Below are 18139 nucleotides of genomic sequence, written 5' to 3'. Positions count from 1 at the left end.
CTCAGTGCCGGATCATAGACAGCGCATGATAAAATTCCTCCTATTTCATTAATTTACGCAAAATGAGTACACAATAAATTCATTAAGAGGAGATAACAGGCTTCAATAAGTTTGTTCGAGATACTAAGGAAACTGAACTACCTGCGTCAATGGTCACGAAATAGAGACAGTATACTTATTGTAGACAGAACATTTGCAACAAATAAACTAATCCGGTCCTTAAAGCGGGGTGGTACGATTTCCAAAAAAAGATTTATGGCTGATTATTTGCTTGTTCAGATTTTATCTTGCATTTAGTAGAGTAATTAGGATGCTACACTATTTAAATTCAAAATAGCAAGATTTTGATATTCAGAATATCTATGATTAACAGCCAGTGAAGTTGTGACTTTACTGTGTGAGTGCCTCTTTAATTATGGAAAGAATACAGTGTGGCGACATTACGTGAGTAAATCTTTTTATTTAAAAAATGTACAAGGCAAATGTAAAGGATATTGCAATTTTATGAACTAAATTGATAAAATTAATGTTACATAACAAATTTATTAATCATTTTTTACATTATAAATAAATATAATGTTTTCAATTTAGTAACGCAACTGATCTTTGGTATTAAATATGATTTCATTGATTTCAGTTAGTTATAATAGGTATCCAGATTGGTATCAGCTGGAGATACTTATATTTTATAACTGTTTTCTTAGTGTAGATAATCTTTTTTGCAATAATGGGCTGTTTTAAGCAGTCTTTATAAGAACGGTATATTTGTATAGGGCCTTGATTATAAAAAAGGTTGTAATATGAATATAGTATGTATATTCAAATTTCTATTTAAACATTGTAAGGAAATATTGCTACAGTATATTAAAGATTGTTATATTGTTATTACAGGATTATTAAATTTGGAGAAATAATTGTTTTTCTTTACCTGTTCGTAAACTGATAATTTTGGTTATATTTGTCTAAATTAATTTCTATATCAAGGAGTGATTTCAGTGTTTTTTAAGAAGAAAATGTTTAATGCTTTTATTGTATTGTATTACCCGCTAAAGATCAGAAAACCCTTCTAAGATGAAAGATTTGGATGAAATTTTGTATGTATAAAGTGGCCTTCTACATACACTTGATGAAGATCCAGTTGGCAATCCATGGCCTTCTACGTTTTTAGAAGTGACTTTTTTGGAAAATCGCTGTAGGGATATTTTTATAAAAATTGCTCTTAAAACCCTTATATTTGAAATTTCATTGATTTGTAATGCACAACATTCTTAAAGGAACTTGATTAATTTATGCAGTTTCCATGTAAGTTTAAAATCTAGGTAGCTTTGGAAATTGTGGAATATGAAAAGTTCTAATTACTAACCCTGCTTATTAAGACTGGAAAATTTGTATCCATCAGTTTCAAGAATTGGCTAAATTTTCAACTCCAGGCATTTCCAACACCTTGTACATTTTTAAACTGAAACAAAAATTTAAATTTTAGATTCGTATAGAAGTTATTCTGCTGATTAATACTCGGCCTGATTTTTAATAAAATATTCAAAAATCACTTCTAAAAAAGTTGTAACAGTACATGAATTCTCAATTGGATCATCGTAGATAGTTTAACAAGGATATCAAAAAGGCCACTACGCATAAATAAAAATTCATTCGAATTGTGCATCCAAAATCATTTTAGAAGGAAGTCCTTGTTTTTATTGAGTCACACTGTGTATACCTATATATTTTAAAAAATTAGTAATTATTTATTAATAGGTAGTTAAACAATTAAAATTCTTATGCCTGCCGTTTTTGCTAAACAAATTGTAACAGATCGTTTAGAATTATTTTTGACATTACAGAATCTTTTATTTTTGGAAATGGAAGACGAAAGAAAAAATCGGCATATTGTTTGAAAATTATTATACACCCTTTTCTAAATATATATCTGACGTAAATTATTTTGTAATATGTAGTTTGATAAAACTTTTTTTGGCAAATAAAAAAAATACATTGGATTGTTTATCTCAGTACAAAACCAGTGATAATTTGTTTTATCGTATTCGAAAGTATAACAAAATTAGTAAGTTTTAAAAATAATATAATGATCAATAGATTAATTATGAAATATTACTTGATTTATAATATTTTGTTATCTTGGACTATACCTGATTTTATATTTTGTGTCCTGGATAAATTTTGCTCAATGACCCACATTTATGATGACCCCTTATTTTCACAACCAAATACATTTCAACTGAATTTATCCTTAGGACAGAATTTGATCCTGTATAAAGATTCTTTTATTTAATGTTTATTAAATTAATTATCCTAATAACTGAAATAAAATAAACGTGCGTATTAAATTTCTCAACCTCATTAAGGTTATCATACTCTCTAAGATCACTAGACAATGTAAATCATTCACTACACTACATTTTGTGAGTACAATTTTTCATAAAATTACAATCTATATCAAACGTATTCCTTTTGTAAAAAATGGTCTACGAAGTCAATGACCATTTTATTTGAAAGACCCTGTATACGCTTACTTTTATTAATACATTGGCCGCGCATGCCTTGCTTTGATGTTAAATTACTCACTCTTCACTCTTTGGTATGTAAAAAAAAAGATTATTAAGATAATTTTAATCGATATAATAATTTTTGTTGCGTAAATAGAAATCTAAAAATAGCCCAGCAATTATATACATAAATCCTACATGAGCGTCTATAATCTATAATCGATACTGAAGTGATTTATGTTATGATAATTATGACACCGACAGGAGTTAATAATCTACGTTTGGTTTTTGGCTTTCCCGTTTTTAATCCGTTGATTTTTTATGAAGTGCATATCAACGCCCAAAATATCAAATTTGAAAATGGAAAAGTATTGATGGTTCAGCAGACAAAAGGCGTTGCAAGTAGTAGTTTCAAATATTAATTAAAGTAATTGTTCAAAAAATAATGTCCTGTATCCTGAAATTGACAATTTTAGTTAAATTTGAAATAATTTTTGGAAACACTTTCTTCTCTAAGTCGCAAATGTATGAATGAATCAACTTTTCCTAGGAAGACGGAAGATGCCTATTTTTTAATTTCCATTTAGAAAACAATAGTTTTTTATTACTCAATTCAGTCTTCTAAGTTATGGTCAAAATCGAGTATAATTCTGTTTCACAAGGTTGTTCATAGGAAATTTGGATTTAAGTGATTGTGGTAATTTTGATCTTAGTACATATATCAGAATATAAACATTACATTGTGAGAGCTAGCAAATATTGTTCAAAAAATAATATCAGGTACCTTGAAAATAACAATTTTGGTTAAATGTGAAATTGTTTTTGGAAACAGTTTGTGGTTTGAAATTTCCTAGAAAGACAGAAGATGCATATTTTTTAATTTCATTTTAGAATAGTTCTTTATTACTAAATTCAGTCTTCCAAGTTATGGTCAAAATCGAGTATAATTCTATTTCATAAATTTAGATTAAGGTGAATGTGGCGATTTTGGTCTTGGTACATATAGCAAAATATAAATGTCACATTGTAAGAGCTAGCAAATATCACTTAAAGTAATTGTTCAAATACTGATATCATGTATCCCAAAAATGACAATTTTGGTTAAATTTAGAATAGTTTTTGGAAACAGTTTCTTTGACAAGTGTATGAATGGTACAACTTTTAAGTGGGGAACCTTGCGATTTTCCAGAAACACAGAAGAGGCCTATTTTTAATTTCCCTTTAGAAAACAATAGTTTTTTATTACTCAATTTAGGCTTCTAAGTTGTGAGAATTATTTGAAGAGGACAATATATTCCTAAGTCAACCGCAAAGTGTTTTGGGTTCTACCATTTTATGTCAAATATAGAACAGTATTGTGCGTAACTATTGTCTATCACCAAAAAAAAGCAAAAACCAGAAATATTATTAAATAAATCATGATCTTCTATTTGGATGTTTTTTTTTAATCTTCCATATCATACAATAGCTTATTAAGATCTGCCTTGCGGAAACACAAACACATTCACACATTTCTATACGAGAATTAAAATGTTATGCCATTAAGTTATCTTGTTAGTTTGTCAAAAAAAATAGAGTTTAAAAAACAGTTTTTGTAATTCAATGACTTCCAACTATAAATTTGCAATCTAAATCCGCATTTTGCGAATAGGTACATTTAATTTAGCAACACTTACCAGATAAAAAGACATTTCAAAAATCGCCATTTTAATTTTAAAGACTTGAGACTTGATTACAACAATGCAACACATCGGATTCACTAGTTTTTTGACTACGGTAAGTTTGGTTAAATTGTAGTATATAGCAGCGTTGCGATACTCTTTAGGGCTAATTCCCTCCTCCAACATAATCAAAATAAGGCGAGAAATTTACCTAAAATGCTTTGCACGGCCAATTCATCCTTATTCAGAGATTGGGAGACAAATACAATTTACGTTCCATTATTTTAGAACTATTATAAGATAAGCCGAAGTCCGGAAATTTAGTACAGTACATTTCAGTTCCCTTATCCTGCTTACAGGTAAAATTAGAACAAAACAAGTCAGTGGCGACTGATGTCGCAGAGAAACTCTTATTACAGATTTGGGTAGTCCATTTCTGCAGAATTTAAATTTTTTCAGGCAGCATTCTCGGATATGTCTTAAGAATCATGGCAAAGGTAAGAATATTGTTACCGGCAGAGTGTTGTTAAAAATACCCAGCACAAATTCCACAATTGCTTATTTGAACAAAAGATAGCCAGAAGGATAAATTGAATATTTCCATGTCATGGTAATTGTATTTTATCAGGTATACTTTTTGAATAAATGAAAACATTTGATTCAAAGCAATCCGCACAAAATCAATGGAAAATGATTCCCAGTCGGTTTTGTTGAAATTGCAGTATGTTAGTTTTTGACTTTCTGATCAAAAGTTGTCATGGGCGGCTACAAGTTTTTTCTTCAGTTTGACCTTCAACCGACCTCCAGGTGACCATAGATCGCTAAGCTATCCTCGAATTCAGGTTCAGCGATCCCAAAAGCATTGTATCTACTGGTCAAAATTTATTACATGCCTTTTTGATTCCATTAACTTGAAACTTCGTGAAGCTTACTCAGACCTCCCTCTTTATCTCTGACACTATTCATAGGATCATTTTGGGCCCATGACAATTTTTGATCAGAAAGTAAAAAACTATAACATACTGCAATTTCAGCAAAATCGACTGTGACTCATTTTCCATTGAATGGTAAGATTTGATAAAATTTTAAATGTAGGTAACGATCATGAGGCAACTGCATAGGCCAGAGGACTTTCCAAATTTAGAGATTCTTCCAAAACAAAATAACGAGACCTTTCTCAAAACTTAAAAAAGTGCGAAAAACGTATCAACCAACCCGGAAATTGTTTAGTTGATAAAAAACTATGTTTCATGTCCGTTAAAAATCGTTTTAAGAAAAAATATTGATATCTACTACTACTATCTGCTTCTTTTTCTTTTGTTTGTTTTGATTATGTCAGTTCTGAAAATTTTTCACAGCCTCGCTGTTAGCTGTGATCTGGTTCACAGTTCACCAACATATGAAGACACAGAGGCATAAAAAAAGTCAAATAATCAATAGAAAGTACAAGCAAAAAAGTTGAGACAATGAAGGACATATAATTGCAGTAAATCAAGAGATGCCTACTGTACGACATTTGCAGTTACACAGAGACCATGAAATATCTTCGAAGATAGCTTACCGGTATTTGGCAGTTTTATGCAACTATAATCGGTTAAAAATATATATATTGGAAAAAACCAATGCCTGCTTGACGTCAATTTTTATCTCGAGGGCCACTAGGAGATTTTTTTGAATAAATCGATAATCAAGTTTGGTTATTATCTAAAGGAAAATGTGTAAAATAGTGTTGTTATTAAGATAATATTCGTGGGATAATGAGAAATAAATATTCACGATTTTTTAAATTTTTACCTTTAATGTAGCTAAAGTTATTAAGCTAATTCAGATCGATTCTACAATGTTTTCTCAATTTTTATCAAATGAAGCCGCTCTTTGTTCTAATTGATAGAAAAAAGAACAAAACTAATCTTATTGAAAGTTTGTAGCATTATTATGTTACTTTCAGTATGTCAGGTATGTATTTTTTTTAGTTATACTAAACAGTCTTTTTATTTTAAATAATTAACTTCTGGGTATGTTACTTTTTTAACTTATGTAAGTATTTGGTATCAAAAAGAATATATTTTTTAATGGCGTATCCTCTGTACCTTCTGAAACAAATGCGATCCACCCGATGAGAGCAATTACTTCGTTCCCAAATTGCCATTTGTCCTATAGTTATCGTCAAAAAAAATTTTATTTGTTTTATTAGAAAATATTATTCTTCTTAAAAATTTAAATTTAAGTAAATTAACAAATGATAAATTAATTAGAATCCCCGAAAATCAGATCGGGACTTATGGGAGATCATAAAATTTTACTAAATTTTCCATATTTGCAACCTTTTTGGAATTACTAACAACACCTTTTAGTGGCGTTAGACAAAGATTCTTTCTACCTAACACATTTTTTCCACTGGAAATACTTTTTTTTAATTCATTATTTTCAAAAAGAGAATTTATTTTTTATTACTTCTACTCAATTTCAAAATATTTTGGTAAATATCTAAAAGCATTGACTTTGATGTATGGGATAAAACTGTTTTATTATTTCTGTAGAAATATACGGGGTGACATACCAGGAGGTTAAAAAATAAGAATCCGGTTTAGAATCCAGTTTTAAGCAAAAGATAAATTTCAAATTTTACAAAAAGCAATAGTAGGTTATGTAAACAAAATCATTTAATTAACGTAAGGGTTATACAAAATGAAAACACATTATTTTACATAGTAAGATGAAAATTCTTAGTTAGTTTTTAACAATTTTCTATACTTTGTCACTTTTAATTATTATTACTGCAAAAAAGTTTCAATTTTATAGTACAATTCAGCAATAGCAATGAGAGTATAAAGAAATGATTTTCAATGCTTCAAAAATATCAAAGAAAATTTCCGAATAGACGAACAGAATTATGAATGATGCCCATCGAATTCAAATTAATCAAGATTTTGCAGCAATTTATTGATTCGAAGTTGCTAAGCATACGAACATAACATTTAATGCATAGAGAAATAGTATTCTGTTACTTGTGTAATGTGTTTTCTATATAAGATATACAACTCCTATACCTGTTAAAAATACTGTTTCAATCACTAATATCAGGGAGTAAAATTTCGCCATTTACATAATTTACTTAGTGTACCAAATTTCCATTATTTAGCATCATGCAATTATTTACAAAACTTTGATTACTTTGACGTTTCATAAAAATAAAATTGCTACCTAACCTATGAAAAACTCATTCACCTCAGCCAACATACATACTTTCTATTTGAAATATAATTGTTGCTTACTGGTTTCCTGATTACTTGGACTCTTGACGTTTATATGCCTCAGTCTGGTGTGCTCCTCGATACTTGGTCCACAGCTTCAAATTCCATGCCATAGACTAGCGCTTCATTGATTGTCTTACATCTGGCTAATCGAACGGCCTCAAGTGTTTCAGTCTCGCACACTGTTAATAAATACTTGGACTACATAAAGTCCTGCAGGGCTGTTAGATACACTGAGTGAACTAAACGGACTATATCGACTACATGTTGTTGTAAACTCTCATTTCTTCTTTGAGATCTTACAGATCTGCTGTAAGTTTGTCACCAAATCTCATTTCTAAGCGTTGATAGGATGTCAAAATTATAGTGTCTATCTAACGCCTCACTTCTCAATTATACTGCTAGGACTGTAGCTTTATCACTGATAATCCAGTTATTAACTTTCGCTGCGGTATCAAATTCTTTCATACAGGTTTGGCAAGAAGATTTATTGTCATAAGCTGTGAGCTGAAGTTTCGTAAAACTTTAGCGAGGTTGTTCAATTTTCATAGAACTTTTTCAAATTCTTTATTCATATAATCTTTCTCTATATTGTCGAAATGGCTATCTACGTCTTCGAATGGGTTATTTATTTCCGCCTTGGTGTTATTTATCATACTGGCTTCATTATCTGATTGCTTCTTCATGTCATCTTTCATTTCTTATAAGTATTTGATTTCTTGCCCGTTTTAGAGTTTGTCTCTCATCTTCGGCATATTAACTTTCAATGCATCTTGTTCTATCTTCATCTTAGTGCATCCAGTCCATCCTATTCTGTCTTCAAATCAGATCTTACAATTAGTGCATTCAATGCATCGCGATCTGTCTCTATATCAGATCTTAACTCACACTATTCTGACTGCATTGACCTCATCTTGTCCACTTAAGATCTTGTACTGACTAGCATTCCCTGATTTTTCAAAAAATCCTCAGAATCTTGATCGTGACACCAATTTTTATCAAATTTTCTTTATTTAGCATAATTATTATGTAACGATTTACAAAATTTTGACAACTTTGACGATTCAAAAACTCTCCTGTTGTGCACTAGCGCTGCCTTTTATACAGTGTGCCCCCGAATAGGGTACCGTACTGTTGTTGATTTTTCGAGAAAAAGTTATTCTTATTTTCTTTAAGTAAATGCCTTTATTTTCTTTTTTTTTTCATTAAAAGCTGTATTTACCAAATTTGTTCGAGAACTCAAGAAATGCTTAAATACGGGATTTAGTCAGACAAGAACAATAATGACATTTTGCTAATAAAAAGACATATTACATAACACAGCCCCACAAAAAAAAGTGACAGGTCCGAAAGACAAGACCATGGTATCCTTATGGTTTTGGAGCCGCTGAATCCGAATCCGGTGTCCGTTTGACACAATTAGCTCTGGTTTAAGGTCAGTCCAAGGTCAAATGTAGAAAATCAATTGTCAACAAACTAAACCTATGTATCTATACGTTTTTGGGGTCACCGAATTCGACTCCGGTGTCCGTTTGACGTGATTAAATCTGGTTTAAGGTCAGTTCAAGGTCAAATATAGAAAATAAATTGTCAACAAACTCAACCAACGTATCTATACGTTTTTGGAGACGCCGAATCCAAATCTGATGTCCGTTTGACTCAATCAGATCTGGGTTGAGGTCAGTTCAAGGTCAAATATGGATAATCAATTGAAAACAAGGCAAACTTACATATCTATACGTTTTTGGGGTCGTTGAATCCGAATCTGATGTCCGTTTGAAGCGATCAGGTCTATTAAATACTTTCTAATAGAAAAAGATCAATCAACATACGAAAGACACTTTTGAGCAGAGAGAAAGGTTTCACCAAGATATTAAAGAAGGAAGAAATTTGGGTGGCAATGAAACTATCACTGATATTGCTAGTGATATTAGTGATGACGAATATATTCCATATCACGTTGTGAAAAAGACAGGAACAATATCATAAAAAAAGTAAATGAAGTTCGAGATTTGGGCCTGGCAGAGAATGGAGCAGAGAGCATGGAATGGAGAGCACTCCTAATATCATGGCTAAAAAAATATTAAGCAAGCCGGAAAAGTGCAAGCTTTTTACTATCAGTACAGAAATAAGGAATATTTTTCTAATGATGAAGAATTTTCCTTAGGGTACTACAATAATATTGTTGGATGAATCACTTCAAACATGTATGTTGTAAACCTAATGCACATTGAAACAACAGTGCCGTAATTTGAGGATAGTCTTACATAGGATCAAATACAAACAACATAAATGGCTTTACATTTGGCCTTGAACTGAACTTAAACCAGATCTGATCGAGTCAAACGAATACCGGATTCGGATTCGGCGACTCCAAAAACGTATAGATACGTAGGTTTAGTTTGTTGGCAATTGATCTTCTACATTTGACCTTGAACTGACCTTAAACCAGAGCTAATCGTGTCAAACGGACACCGCATTCGGATTCAACGACCCCAAAACTATACGGATACCGTGGTCTTGTCTTTTAGACCTGCCACTTTTTTTTTGTGGGGCTGTGTAATTATCGTGGATATTTCCTTCTCAATGTCAACTAATGCTAACCCTGGAGCAACGAATTTATCTTTAATGTTATGGAATCAGTAATGTTTCATATTGATATGCAATACAAATTTTTAATGAAAACATCCAAATGTAACTGTAACTCGTAGAGCAGTTCGGAAGCTAATTATAAAATTCGATACCACTGGTGATGTAAAAAATATTAAAAAGATAACAAAAGAATACAATGATAACGATGCTGCTACTGTTGTAGTTATGGGAAAGGTCATATTCAAAGAATTTTAGTATACAACATAATCTATTAATTCAAACCAGTGTTTAATTATAAATTGCTTGATGGAGATAATGGTCGTCATTTGGACTTTTGTTTAACAATAAGCGAGAAATTGATTGAAAATAGATTTTTTCATCACAATATTTTATTTACTGACGAATCAACATTCACAACTAACTAATGGCGTGGTTTCCTCTCAAAATTGTAGATACTAGGCTAAAGATACTCCAAACTTTCTTTTGATAAGTCATAGTCAAAAATTTAAAAATGTAAATGTCTGATGTGGCACAATATATCATGAAATAATTATGAGTCCTTACTTTTTGGAAGAAAATCTTTATAGAGTTCAGGAGAAAACTAATATTTCAATAAGACGGATGCTCTGCACATTCCACACTTCTAGTGAGAAACTGGCTTGACGTTCACTTCCCTAACAAGTGGATCGAATGCTATGGACTAATAGGTAGCTTATCCTGCACAGGCACCCGACTTGTCCCCATTAGATTATTTCTTATGGGGATACCTAAAGCAAAAGTATATTCAAACGATTTTAACGATAAAATTGATTTACTTAAGCAAAAAAAATCAGGTAGCTGTTGCCACCATAAACGAATAGAAAAATGTGTATTACTTGGAGGTTATAAGAATAGGACTTGCTTCGTTGTTGTTGTTGTTGTTGTTAATTCCAGTTTTAATTTGTAATACTTCTATTTTTTAATTAGAAAAGCTACTTTTATTTGATTTGCAGACTACCATGGCAGTTGTTAATGACAACAATTTCGGGGCTGGTTGCCACGCCGTCGGTTTATGTTTCTTGACGTTTCACATTTTCAAAGTTATTGGACGCTGTATGTTTTATTGCATATTTGATTACTGTCCATTGCTTCCCAAGATAAGCAAAGCTTTTTATCAAGAATAACTTTTTTTAGAAAAACATCAACAATAAAAAAGTTTACAAGAGTGCGGTACCCCATCCGGGGACACACTGTATATTTGTCGTTTTTCGAAATTTCTAAGATTAGTATAAAATAATATCCACGTTTCTTAGAGCATGAAAATAAGAAATATGGCATATTCTAGAAATATCGGGAAAAAATAATTTAATTATTAAATAAATAAGTGCATAAACATAGTACACTAAAATGATTTTCCCTTCAAGGCTATTTACCTTCTACCTACGTAAAATACAAACTTCTTTTACTGCCCATGTATCAGGTCTAAGCCATTGTGAGGAATAAACTATTAAGAAAACAATTTGTTAAATTTTTAATCACTACGATTTGATTCAAATGCGATTAAAGATTATTAAAAAATAATGCCACTGATTCTTAATATACCTACTCCATTATTTCAGCTTAGACCTTCTTTACTCTCTAGTGCATAATATTATATACTAATTGTAAGACACTAATACAACTACTTATATGTTATTTGGTTTTATCGGTCAACTCTAATCTAAAAATTAGATTACATATCAACAGTGAAATGTAAATAACGTATTATTTCGTATTTGACGTATTTTACTAGCGCATATACGTCAAGCTGACCCAGTTGTTTAATATTATTAATAATTTTTTAATTAATTTACTGTTTCTTTTCAACTTCCCTGATGACGGATGAGAGGAGATCGAAATTTGGGAAGCCCAATGCAAAATAAAATAACAGTAATGAAATAATGGATATTCAAAAGAAAAAAACACCACGGTATTATGTGAATGGGCTTTTTTTTAAAGAGAAACGAGCGGGTCACGGTTTCCTTCAAGAACGAAAGTAAAGAATAAATATTTTCGTTAGGCTATTAGTCATTAATTAATTCACTGCTATTTATTTTGGCTCTGGAATGGGGGCAATGCATTTATTTTTATCGGTGGCGCGGATAAAGGTAGATCAGTTATGTAAATCGAGGCAGAGATTGACACTTCGATTTCGACCAGATACACCGACCTTGTCCGATTGGTAATGGACTAGATGCTTGTTATTCTTCAAATCTTGCGGCATTTCGAAGAACTGTTATGGCAAAACAATCACGGACCAACAAATTTTCCCATTATATAAATAATAAATATGAGCTCACATGTCGCAAAAACTTAATGAAAGACGTAGATATTTATGCAATTCATAATTTTATAAATGTGAATTTCATTTCCGTTATCGAAATATATGTATTAAAATTAATTTATATAAATTATAGGTTATAATCCATTTCACCCATTTGTGCGTATAATTTTTTTGTGCACGATCTTATAATATATTCATTATGTCTCTTCAGTTATACGAGCCCAGGCTCATAATAGTTCGGCCGGTAATTTGAAACTATATTTTTGAAGATAATATTAAACTTAAAACAAAGGTGCAAAATTTAATCAAAACTATTACAACTATATTCTAAACTATACTTTTAAGTAGCTGAAACTGAAAATTATAATTAAATTACGTAAAGAAACAAATCAGTATAACCAAAAATGTATTTCACGTGGTGGGTCATAATAGTTCGGCCAAAACCTAATATTGCGTTACGTCGCCTTTATTAGCAATAACCGCCTTAATTCTACTGGGCATTGTATCCACAAGTCGTGCACACTCTTCTGGTGGAATATTATTCCATACATTTTGCAAAGTAGCTTTTAATTCGGGTACTGTCCGCGCTGGATTTTTTCGAAGTTGCTTCTTCATGTTGTGCCAAAGTGTCTCGATTGGAGACAAATCTGGACTAGAAGACGTCCATTTTAGAACAGGAATGTTATGTTCTTGAAACCACGTCTTCACAGTTTTCGCAGTATGGCAAGGTGCACCATCCTGTTGGAACATGAAGTCACCGTCATCGGCTGCACATTGCGCGATAGATGGTAAAAAACTTGCTTCCAATATCTCCTTATATTTTTGGGCGTTAACAATTCCATCGATGAAGTGTAATTTGCCCACTCCTTTTGCAGACATACAACCCCATATCATGACTGATGCTGGGAACTTTACTTTTTTTACTAGACAGTCATTATGGAATGCTTCGCTGGATGTTCGTAACACCCTTTTACGGGAGTCGCCCACACAAACATCAAACTTGGACTCATCACTCCAAATTATATTGTACCACTGTCTTTGAGTCCAGTTCTGATGTTCCCGAGCCCACTTTAGTCTGTTGCGTTTTTGTAAAGTTGTCAGTAGTGGCTTTTCTTTTGCCTGTTAAAAAAAAATTGGATGCCAACAGTTTCACCAAAAAAAAAACGAATAAATTTTACCTTATAAAATTTGTATCCTATTTTTCTAATAGTCCTTTTAGTTGTAGACAACGAAATATCCTTGGCTATACTTTCTCTCCATAAAACAGTTATCTCTTTAGTGTTAGATCTCCGATTTGTTTTCACAATTCTCCGTAAAGCTCTTTTATTTGCTTCTGTAATTGTAGATGGTCGGCCGGTTTTAATTTTTTGATCAACTCCATTAGTAGTTTTATATAAATTGATAATGTCTTGAACGGTAGAACGCGGCACAGAATGAGAAACTGAAATTCGACGTGCCGAAATACCTTTCTTATGGGCATTAATGATGGACAAACGAAAATCTTTACTTAAGGGCTTACCACGAGGCATTATGCTTTAAATATGATTTGAAACTAATACTGACAGCTGTCTTGTTGATATATTTCATAATTGCTTTGTTTTAACTAGTCAGCTCGATTTCATGGCAATTACGATAAGCGGCCGAACTATTATGACCTACCACGTGAAATACATTTTTTGTTATACTGATTTGTTTCTTTACGTAATTTAATTATAATTTTCAGTTTCAGCTACTTAAAAGTATAGTTTTGAATATAGTTGTAATAGTTTTGATTAAATTTTGCACCTTTGTTTTAAGTTTAATATTATCTTCAAAAATATAGTTACAAATTATTACCGGCCGAACTATTATGAGCCTGGGCTCGTAACTACAGATAGAAACTTCAATTTGGCCTCTTTTCTAAATTTTAACAAGTCCGCAATAAGTCATCGTTATTAATTCAATTAAAATGTCATCATTTACATTTAAAAGTAATTTGGAACTGTATATTAAAAACAAGTGAACAGTGAAATGGAGATTTCTTTAACATCACTAGCAATAAAAGAAGCTACAAAAATTGCCCCATTAAATTTATAACTGGAAAAATAAAAGTATATACAGGTTGTTACAAAAAAGTAGATCAAGCCGGTAAACGCAGATTCTCTGGATGGGATTTTCCTTATGTCATTTTTAATTTAGGTTCTGTTTCAAGATAAAGTGTCAAATTTAAAATTTAAAAACAAGTTTTACACCTTTTGTTTAACTTTGGTTAAAAAAAAATTGAAGCACGAACGGAGGAAAGGATTTCTAGCAGCCATTTACTAACCACCCAACTTTTTTTCAATAGACGCCTTTGGTACAAAATTTTGTCTTTATACTAAGCACCTGTTTCTTATTTATTTATTTATTCATTTTTTTACTTTTCGAGATATCGCTATTTCCTTGGGAATGAGATTAAACTTGACACTTAAAACTCAACATTCTCAGAAAGATGTATTGTAAATATCTACTTTGAGGTTAGGTTAAATGTTTCCTTTATTTAATAAAAAAATCGAATAAAACTTGAAATATATTAACAAGAGAAACCATATTATGTCGGAAAATATATAGTTTTAACCTTTTACAGTTCTTTTTCACAATTGTGAAACGGAAACCACTTATTTTATGCTAGAGACAAATAAATAAATAATAATGGCAAATTTAACTTGGCGGTTGTCAAAAATACATCTGAGTTGATAACACTCAGGTATATTTTTATAAAACTTAGTTGGTCGTTTATGAGAAATTATGTAATAGCAAATGAATAGATTTCACATATTCAAGGAAATTACGATATCTTATAAACCAAGCCCGAAATAAAAATTTTACAAGAGTGAAAATAGAACAGGAAAGAATCGCTTAGTCGAAAACACAATACTTATGAACCACAAGCGTGCGCAACAAAAATATAGGGGGACAGTGAGTACTCTAATTTGTTTCCCCTCCGTCCACACAAAGTTTCAATCAAATGTCTTGAAAAATTAGAGTAATAAAAACTTTTTTTCAATAATAGTTTTGACGCCCTGTAAAAACAGCACAAGGAATGTTAGGTATTATTTTAACCCAAAGAATTTGTGGTTAACGGTTCGACCTACCTTTTTGCAACAAAAGATGTATGTGTTTTAGGTAAATAATCATATCCATCTATTCCGAAAATCTCTAGTAGGTATCACTTTAAGGACGTTCGATACACCTCTTCCGGGGCGGGCGGTGCGGAGAGTATGCCTATGTTTATACACGGGAGTCTTGTTGCAGTACCAACTTTACATAAATTAATTTCAGCGAACTAAGTATGCTATTTAGAATGAAATTTATACAACACATATTAGCTTGCATATTTTTTTCGTGTTTAATACACGTCAGTTCACTTTTTATTTGAATAAAAGCGTCTATTTATTCATTACGAGCTTGTAAAATTATGGATGAAATCTGGCAACATTGCCATGGCGTGGTGGTAAAAGTTGGGTCAACTGTCATTACTGTCAACTTTGCGCGAATTCCGTAAACATGAATGAACAACCAAGGTACAAAGGAAAAGTAATGACTGAAAAGTATAAAATGAGTGTAAAACAGAATGTGGATTGATGAGAAAAAAATAAAATGTGCAAACCGAGAATCCATATGATAACTATCAAGAAGTTCAATGTATGATAGTGAGACGTCGACTTGTCAAATTGAAGATTATGACATAACAACTAAACTGTTCGTTTTGCAAAGAGATCCTTTCAATTTTTGTTTCAAATTGCTAGTATATTGCTTTAGATCACGAAAAATTTATTTAATATTAATTATTACTACATATATTTTCGACTGGAATAATTTTATAATCTATAATTGAGCTATTCAAATATAACGCATCAGTCGAAGCATTAAATACAGCGTACAGTGTTGCCATATTTCCTTTCATTGGATCAGATGTTTGTTCAAATTTGTCAAAACGTTATCTATTCATTCCATTATCTCAATAATTACATTGTAAGTGCATATTTTTATTGTTTTAAAATGTTTAGTAATATTTAATTCTTTAATTACAATTTTATTTTTCCGATCCTAACCATTTTTAAGAGCAATATTCACGTTTGATTAAAGTTTTTTCCCAACTCCCATAAGAGCCTGTGTAAAAGAGCATAATTTTTAAAATCATTTTTCAAAAAAACTACGTTGTCAATCGATCTGATATTTTTACACAAGTCAGTTTGCATATTTATTAACAGATTTCAATTGCTTTGAAAACATTCTTACCATTTTTCTTTTGGTATCGAACCTCCTTAAAATACCTTTAAAAATGAAGGAGCTATTTTAAAACAATTGAACAAAAATTGTTTTTGAACACTCCTGACTTTTAAGGAAGCAAAATTGTACTAAGATAACTGATCTAAATCGGTTTATTTTTACTCAAAAATGCCACCCTTGAAGTATGAACCGTTTGCTTTCCAACACCCTGTATAAGTACACACGCATGTGTGCTAAGGCATAACCAGGCAATGGCAAGATAACCTAAATTTATATTTTTATCCTCAGTTGTGTACACTGTACGTTTTATATATAAATTTAAGAATGAATATTGTACTTCAAGCTCTTTTTGAGATAGTAGCTGTCAAAACCGTGAATTATAAAACTTTATTCAGCTCAGAGAAAAAATAATGTAATCAAGTGATTTTCTATTATTCTGCTAAGACAAAAACTTCTAGAGTGGTCCTTCTTTAATATTTTTTTGAGACCCTTAGGCAGAAAAAGGTATAGTTGATTTTGTTTTTGTAAATGTTCTAAAATTTATTTTCCATACACATATGATGAAGTTTTGGATGTCTTTATTAGTCGCTATATGATTTTGTTTTATATAATGTTAACGAATTTGGTACTCTTGCAAAATATATACAGAGTGTTCAAATTTGGTTGTTTGAGAGCTGTTAAGTAGAAACATGGCGGTTAATAAATATGTAAAAGTATACGATTGAACAACGCGTCTTTATTGTTAAAAATTATATTAAATTTGGTGAAAGCTATGCAGAAAATAGAAGAAAATATAGCACAAAATATGGAAAAATAAGTTTTCCAACAAACAGCACCAATTACTTAAAAATTCATTGTTGCAAGAGTCATTTTTTGAATTTTTGAGCATGTTTTTGAATTGTGATTATATATGTTTTTATTTTACCAAAAAGTATATGTCAAAACGAAAATAATGGGCACCGGCAGAGCTCTGTATGATGATTTTAATTGAATTTTTGTTTGAAAAAAGAGACGAAAAGTTTGAAATCGGAAAAAATGAGTATTTCGGAAAGATATTGACTTTTTTATGTAAAAAAAATGTGGTTATTTAAGACACAGAAAGGTACACTTGTAAAAATTAAATTATTTTTACAGGAATGGAAAATAAAAAACGAAAAACAAAAGAAAAAACAATTTTTCGCATTTTTCTCGGAAATTTTGAGGATATGTTAAAAAGTGACTTCTACAAGAGTTACAGATTTTTGCATGACCTACAACTTTTGTAATAGATACTTTTTTTTGACGTCAACTTTCGCCAAAAATCACAATAATACCCTTATTCATCCTTTTTCAACACCTCAAATCAACCCGCCACCACTCATTTATTTTCTTTACGTTTATTATAAGCCCCTTTACCATTTACACTTGTAAAAGTTCAAGTAACAATTCTTTTTCTCTAAATGTAATTTGGTTGGACTATACGTACTACAAACCGAATAAATAATTGAACGTAGATAATACTAAAAACTCATAAGTATTCAATTATAAAACAGTGAAAACGTTAACAATATTAAAACTATTAAATTGCAATAACTT

The 18139-nt window shown here is 30.9% G+C and overlaps 1 protein-coding gene across 1 annotated transcript in view; it reads left to right on the top strand.

Moving 5' to 3' along the window:
- Positions 1-254: 254 nt before the first annotated feature.
- The window catches only part of LOC108908807, a 62926-nt gene continuing 45041 nt past the window's right edge, over positions 255-18139 (top strand). The window contains exon 1 of the mRNA XM_018712948.1: positions 255-444. Within this exon, the coding sequence (XP_018568464.1) occupies positions 416-444 (29 nt within the window). The 5' untranslated portion in view covers positions 255-415. The remainder of the gene's footprint in view (positions 445-18139) is intronic.

Source organism: Anoplophora glabripennis, unplaced genomic scaffold, assembly GCF_000390285.2.
Source record: "Anoplophora glabripennis isolate ALB-LARVAE unplaced genomic scaffold, Agla_2.0 scaffold274, whole genome shotgun sequence".
Lineage (NCBI taxonomy): Eukaryota > Metazoa > Arthropoda > Insecta > Coleoptera > Cerambycidae > Anoplophora > Anoplophora glabripennis.
This window is presented reverse-complemented; position numbering and strand designations above follow the sequence as displayed.